This window comes from Pygoscelis adeliae, unplaced genomic scaffold (assembly GCF_000699105.1).
Source record: "Pygoscelis adeliae isolate BGI_AS28 unplaced genomic scaffold, ASM69910v1 Scaffold359, whole genome shotgun sequence".
NCBI classification, from domain to species: Eukaryota; Metazoa; Chordata; class Aves; order Sphenisciformes; family Spheniscidae; genus Pygoscelis; species Pygoscelis adeliae.
In genome coordinates this window covers 473,528-480,531 of record NW_008825553.1, presented here as the reverse complement: position 1 = coordinate 480,531, position 7,004 = coordinate 473,528, and the positions used below count along the sequence as shown (strand labels likewise).

Genomic DNA, 7,004 nt, shown 5'->3' with positions numbered 1-7,004 from the left:
CCCGCCCCGCACCCCTGTGAAGCCCCCTGCCTGCCCTCCTCCCTGGACACCCTTGCAATGCCTGCTCGGGCCAAACTGTGGTCGAGAGCAGGCACCAGCCCCCCCCCCGCCCCCCAGACACTGGATCCGGGCACCGGGATGCTCGGAGAGGTGCCAAAATTAGACCCTGGCGAAAGAGCAGCGTGACGAGCCTTCCTCTGTGCCGGGGCACAGATCTGCTCCCCCCGGCGAGAAGTGAGCAGGCGGAAGGCACCGGGGAGACTTGTAACCGTATGTTTATTATTCCACGTGGAAAGTCATTAAAATGATTACACGGAGGCCTGACGATATAATCACGTACATCGGATAAGAACATCGACACTGATAATAGAAAAGCAGAACTGGCCGCTTTGCTACGGCTTCGTACCAACGCGATTCCCACCCGCTCACGAAGGAGCCCGGCTCTGTTCTCATTGAAGCCAGCGCAGCAGAGACGTCTCCAGCGAGAGCTTCTTCCAATGACTTCAACAGGAGCAGACCCTCCTCTTCCTCTCCCTCCCTCCCCGCCTCCCCCCTCCCCAGTGACAAGTGCTACAGGTTAAAAAGATGGGCTACATATTAAATATAGGGCATTACCTTCAAGTAGGGCTGGTATAGTACACAAATAACCACATTATTTGGTATCACTAGCATTTGTTTTTAATGTCCATCGTAAGACACCATTAAAAAAACCAACAACTTTAGCCTTCTTTATCTACAAAGATCTTTGTTCTCATCTCCTTAGTTGTTTGTTGTTATTTTACCCTGCACATACAAGTATTAGAAGCATTATTAAGAATTGGATCCTTCAACACATTTAAGAATTATATTATTATAACAAATAAGACCAAAAATTAGATTTTATAGTTAAATATTCTGTGAGCCAGACAAAGGGTTTTACTGTACAAGCGATTGTGCATTTTTTTTAAAAAAGCAAATTATAGTGCAAAGCAAAAAACGTTGGCCTGTCTTGCGACCATTTGCATACAATAGAGGTGCATATATTTACACCTTCACATGACAATATGTCATAAAAATAACATCGTTGCCATTCTTTTTATTATTTTACTCTTTAAATTCACTACGAACAGTCTTAAATTAACCTAGTACTACGAATGCCTTGTTTTCTTTGTGCTTTCAATCAGTGGCGCGATCGGATGATAAACGTAAATGCATCAAAACACAGGCTGCCGTGGTCCAGTTTCTACAGCTGGCGAGCACCGGAGAGGTGCTCGCTGTCGCTAAGGCAGATGAAGGTTGCAGTTTTGCTGGGGTAGGGCTTTTTTTTTTATTATTATTATTATTATATAAAAGAGTTGTTCTTCTTGTTGCTTATTTAACTCACGAGTGGTCATCGCAGCTTTCCAACGAAGCCAGGATGTCTTGCTCCAGTCTTGACGTGGTAGTGCAATTACAACGCTCTGTACCTCAACCGAGTGCTGACAAGCTGCCAACTGAGATTTGGTGATAGGCGGCGCGGCTGTAATGGTGTAACTTAGACAGAGGGGCTGGGAGGGCACCTGTGGGGTTTCAATTTTCTTATGCTCATGCAAAAAACCAACCAAACAAAAAGGCTTGGTTACTGGTGGCACTGTGGGCTGGGGACTGTCCCCGTCCCCTTGCCACAGGGTAGGCTCCGGAGGGCGGTGGGTACTGCCGTTACATGCTCCCTGGGATCCTGCCCGCGCCCCCTCAGCCCTGCCGGCGTGAGGAATCCCGAATCCAGCCCGAATTCCCACACCAGCAGAAAGCACAGCTGGCTTGCAGGAGGCGACGTAACCCTGCGGCGTGCGTCAGAGCCAGGCCGCTAACCCGGCCTTGGGGGGAGCCCCTGCCACCTCTCCGGCTGCCTACGACCTCCCGTCGCGGTCCCGTTCGGGTTGCAAACCCTTTGGTATCAGCTGCGAGGGTGTGTGGTGCCCGGGAGACCTGGTTCCTCCGAATGCCACGTGATGCAACCAGCTACCAACGGGCCGGCGGTACCCTTAGTGCCCCTTCTTCAGCTTATTCGTCTACAGCAAGATACCCGTGCTCTGGGAAACTCGGGGGAAAGGAAAGGAGGGTGAGAGGATGGAAAACGCTAGATAACATTGCTCCGCAATATTCCCACCACCAAGGGACTGGGTAGAAATTGCTCCTTTCTCCAAATCTCAGTTAGAGCTTTCAGTATGAACTGACAAGTGTAAAAGTCATTTCTTGATAAAAAAAGTCATCATGTGTCAATCCGCTCTGGGTGAAAACGTGGGAAAGAATCATGAGACAAATCTGATGCTTTGCCACCAGCTGCATGTGTCGCCACTCACAGAGGATGAAAGGAAGACCCGGAGACCGGTGGCAGGGTCATGCCAAAGGCTCCCGAGTCCCTTTTGCAGCTAACGCGCTTGGAAGTGCATCTCATACATCTTGGATTGTCCTGAACGCCGCCTTCGCTTCAGCCACCATCACTGAGATTTGCTAAGAGGAGCAAAGAATTGAATGGTGAGGTCAGGACAAAAGAGCAAACAAAACAAAACAAAACACGTCTCGTAAAAAAGTACATCTCATATGTAAACATACAGGGAAGGGGGGGTCTGTCGGGCACGGGATCAACCACGTTACTGTTTTAAAAATGACGACAACGATAAAAATGAACAATACAACCTCTGTCGTCAACAACAAATAATAATAATCACATCACAGCTCTTGTTCACATGGCTGATGCCGGCCGACCCGCGAGGAGCGCGCAGCCCCCGCGCGTGCCCGAGTCCCCGCGGTTGTGCTGTAAACCAGACTCTCACGTGCCGCGTGCGGCTCTGGCGTCGTCCCGGAGCTCTTTGGTGGTCAGGGGCCCTACACTGGTGTGGAGGGAAGGAGAGGAGACAACGGGGTTTTTTTTCTTTTTTTTTTTTTCCTTTTTCTTTTTTCAGTTCAGTCTTCCTGCACTGGCAGAGAGATGGCTTGGGCGACGCCCTGGGCTTTTCTCTTCTCTGAAACACTTTGCAGAAGAAGGGTGAGCTTTTCGTAATTTTTGAATGCTTTGTGTGGGGAAGAGGGTGCGAGTGAGATGACTGAGAAGTGTTCTGCAAGAAACAAACATCTGATTCCACACATCCTTTTTTTTTTTTTCCCCCCTATGTACAATCCACATACTTAAAACATACGAAAGGAACCACATCAAGCGACAAATTCAAGCCTCGTGGACGTTCATCTTGAAATGTAACATAGGTCCTGGCCCGTCTTCGCTTGATGTTTGCCCGTGCTTGCATGCAGAGGATCCTGGTTTGCTTTTGGTTTGGGAGACTTTGGTTTACCTTTTCCCTAGGCATCATTTTGCTATATTCACTACCAAAAGGAGTAATGTAACGGCGGCTGATTAAGTTAAAGCTATCGGTCCCCAGTTGAGTTCCTCCTAGTAGGGTCTCCAGACCGACTCATCCATCCTCCCAGTAGTCGTCATGGTTGTCGGCGAATTACTGTGGCTCCCGTCCGCATCCACCCCGTCGTTCTGATTGCCCAGGTTGGGATTCATTAAGTTGTTCCCCGCTGAGGCACTTGTACAAGAAGAAAGCATCCGGGTGGGGGAGCGCTCGCCGCCCGCCACCATGGAGAACTGGTAGGAGCCCGAAGATGTGCCGTAGTACAAATGGTAGGGAGAGGGGTTGGCCTGGAAGGGTCCACTTTGGTTTTGTGTGGAGCCGGGGTAAGGGGGTGGCAGGTAAGTGTGGTGGAAACGCGTCGTGGTGGGCATGCTGGTCATGCTGATGCCCCCGATGCCCGTGGCAGAGGGCGTCGCGGTGTAAGGGAAGGCAGCAGACATGGCGCCGGGGTAATGCATCCTCGGGTCGGAGAACCTGGTCTCGGTGAGAGCCGGCAGCGTCGGGAAGGAGCGATCGAACTGCCGGGGGTCAGAGAAGGGGCTCAGATCTGACGTGCCTGTGGGGTGGAGGACGAAAGTGGGTGGTTAGAGCGCTATCCTTGAGGCTTGTAGAGTTTGTCCTATAGCCTGGGCCATCCCCTGCCCAAGGGATTAAAGTCAGAGGGAAAAGCATCTCTTGGATCTGCCAGGGAAGAGAGCTGGGGAACTTAAATACAAAAATCCTAAACCCATTTGTTTAAGTTGTTCCCATTTCCTGTCCTAAAATTTGTTGTTTCCTATCCAAGAAGGGACACGACTAAGCTGACTTCTCTAGGGGTCTATTCATCTCTGGCAGATTAAAAAAACACACCCCATAAACACAGAAAAAAAATGTTTAGCCATTACATCAGCTGTGTAGTAAATAAATGGATGCAGGCCCCAGACGGCCGGTCCCTGAGATAGTCGGTGGTGTATATACACACACACGGAGACAGAGAGGAAAAGCTGGAGTCCAGACCAGCCTGCTAAGCCTTCTTGTGGGTGGCCTGTTCGTGCCGATACCATCAGGGGATGGAGCTGATAAACACACAGCTGAAAACTCCCAAGCTAGGAGCCACACTATCCCTCTGCTTCATTTCTCTGTGTATTTTTCTCCTTCCAGAAGGATAAAGAGAGTGAGAAATTCAGGCTTTCTTCTGCTGGGGGAAGGGAGGCTTGAGTCAGCATGGTGGGGACATTACCCAGCTCCCTCGGATGCTGGAGCCCCCATGCCTTTTCTTGGGGGGGTATAAACCCAAAGCGGGTCGTAACCAGCCAGCCAGCCAGGAGAGGGACGTCTGCCCGGTGCTGCTGGGTCCCGTCCTCCTGCGGGAAGCCCAGGTTAGAGAGGGGAATCCAGACCACAAGATCCTTTGAGGACCTCAAGGTTTTTCTGTGGCTACCTCAGCCGTCCCGAGGCTGGTGCCATCTCCTTACAGAGCCCAGCACACCTCTGGCCTTGGCACACCTGAGACAGAGAGAAATGAGTTTTGCTCTCCAAGGAGAGAAGCGAAACCCCTGTCCTTGAGGCCTCAGCGGCCCACGCCGAGCTCTGGCACTGGTTATGCAGGAGGACATGGCTAGAAACACTGCGATTGTGCCTTTCTCAGCCTTTTAACACCCCTCGTGAGATGACAATCTCTAGAAAGAGCAGTTCTAGCCCAAAGCGCTTAGCCGGCGCACCGAGCTCAAAGCCTTGGCCAGCTGGAGGTGGCTCTTCATCCTTTGTTTGTTCCCAAGACGCCTATTTTTCCCTTGTTAAAAGCAGGGGGATTGTGCCTTTCTGCTTTGGTAGTGGATGTCATCTGGCCTCAGTGAATTTTTTTTGTAGCATTGGCTGGATTTTGAATCGACTCAGAGCAAGAAAATGTGTGAGATGAGTATGATAAACATGCTTGTTGGTTTTAGATATGCATATGTATATAGACACACACATTCATACAACTGTATATTTGCTATGCATGCATAGAGATGTGTGTTTTAGATATATTTCTTAAGATGAATCATTTTTAACTTCTCAGGGCTGGTGTTCCAGGCCCTGCAGCATTTCCCCAGGAAAAAATACTCGAGCTAATCCCTTCCAGCTAACTAGTGGCAAGGGCATGCTCTGGAGGAGCAGATAGGGAGGGGATCTGATCTGAACCCTCTTTCTCATCCCAGGTGAGTCCTTCAGCCATCGGCCGCTGGAAGGAGAAAGGGAGGAGAGGTTCCTCCCTCCCCTCCAGCCGTTTTGCGGGCGATCAGCAGCGCCTGCCTTCCCACGCAGGCTCCACGGAGGAGAAAGGTGGGGGAGCACCTGGTTTGTGAACGTGGCTGTGGCTTTGGTGCGAGATAAGAAAGGAGCAGCTCAAAGCTGTCACGAACCGCACCGCTCTGCACACACCCGGGGCTGGATGCAGCCGAGCCAAGCCAAGCGTGGAAGTGGCTGGGCCGTCCCTCTTGCATGCCATGTGGAGGGGTAGCGTGCTCGGGCTGGCTAGAAAAGCACAACGCTGCGAAAAATGCTCACAACTGACCAAACCAACCTGATTTCACATCTCAGCCTGCCAGCTCTGCCCCATCCCAAAGCCATGCTACTGCAAAAGCAGCACCAAAACTGCTGTCAGGCGCTGTGAGCTGAGGTTTGGAGACCAGCTCTGCAAGAAGCAGCTTGACCAGAGCCCGTAGCTTTAGCAATCCAGCAGCATCACAGGTAGGACCACGGGACAAAAATCCTGGCTGAACTTGGACTGGAGAGAAAAATTACTATTGTCTGAATACCCGCTCCTCACACGCGCGCAGCTCTGCCACTGTGGTCCAAGTAGCTGGACTGTTTTGCCATGCACTGAGAAAAAGCAGTCTCGAAATCCCCCCCCAGCCCCCAGAAAACCCAGACTGCTGCTTGCTACCTTCCCGAGAGAGCAGATGACAATCTCCAGCAATCAGACCGCAGTCCCTCGTTAGCTTTCACATGCCCATAAATAATATTCCATAAAATGCAAATCGAAATAAAACGTAAGTGCTCAGGGCACATTTCCCTTTTCCTCTATAACACACTCAAAGGTTTTGTCTTTTTAAAGGCTACATTTTATTGGCCTGAACTTGCAACGTTTGGCAATGGGTCCTTGCTACTAATTTAGATGCAAGCGTGTCAGAGTGTTGATTACAGGCTGTGTGATGAGCAAAGCACGACGATACCGTCGGGTCTAGAGACACTCCGGCTATTGCCTGCAAAACACCGGCGGGCGGCGGGCGAGCTCTCCAGGTGCCAGGCTTTGAACCCCCCCCGGCCTCTGACAGACAGCACTCTGCAGTTGCCTGCAAAACCCCGGCGGGCGGCGGGCGAGCTCTCCAGGTGCCAGGCTTTGACCCCCCCCCGGCCTCTGACAGACAGCACTCTGCAGGGCTGGGCCTCTGTACTCTGAGTGTACGTGGGCGCAAATCCCTCAGAAAGCAAATCCCTCGGCTGTGCCTGCCCCGGCCAGTGAAATCCACGGCCCCGCAGAGCAAGTGGGGCATCCAAGCGACCACGACCAGCTGGCTTTCATCTTCCCTGGGCCTTGGGCTTAAAGTCTGGCCCAGAATAAAGCTTCAGCTTTCCCTGACCAGTCTGAGGGTAAAAAAAAAAAACCCA

The 7,004-nt window shown here is 51.4% G+C and overlaps 1 protein-coding gene across 1 annotated transcript in view; it reads right to left on the bottom strand.

Moving 5' to 3' along the window:
* Positions 1 to 3,406: 3,406 nt before the first annotated feature.
* RUNX3 (runt-related transcription factor 3) overlaps positions 3,407 to 7,004 on the bottom strand; it is a 52,576-nt gene continuing 48,978 nt past the window's right edge. The window contains exon 4 of the mRNA XM_009332184.1: positions 3,407 to 3,930. Coding sequence (XP_009330459.1) covers positions 3,407 to 3,930 — 524 coding nt within the window. The remainder of the gene's footprint in view (positions 3,931 to 7,004) is intronic.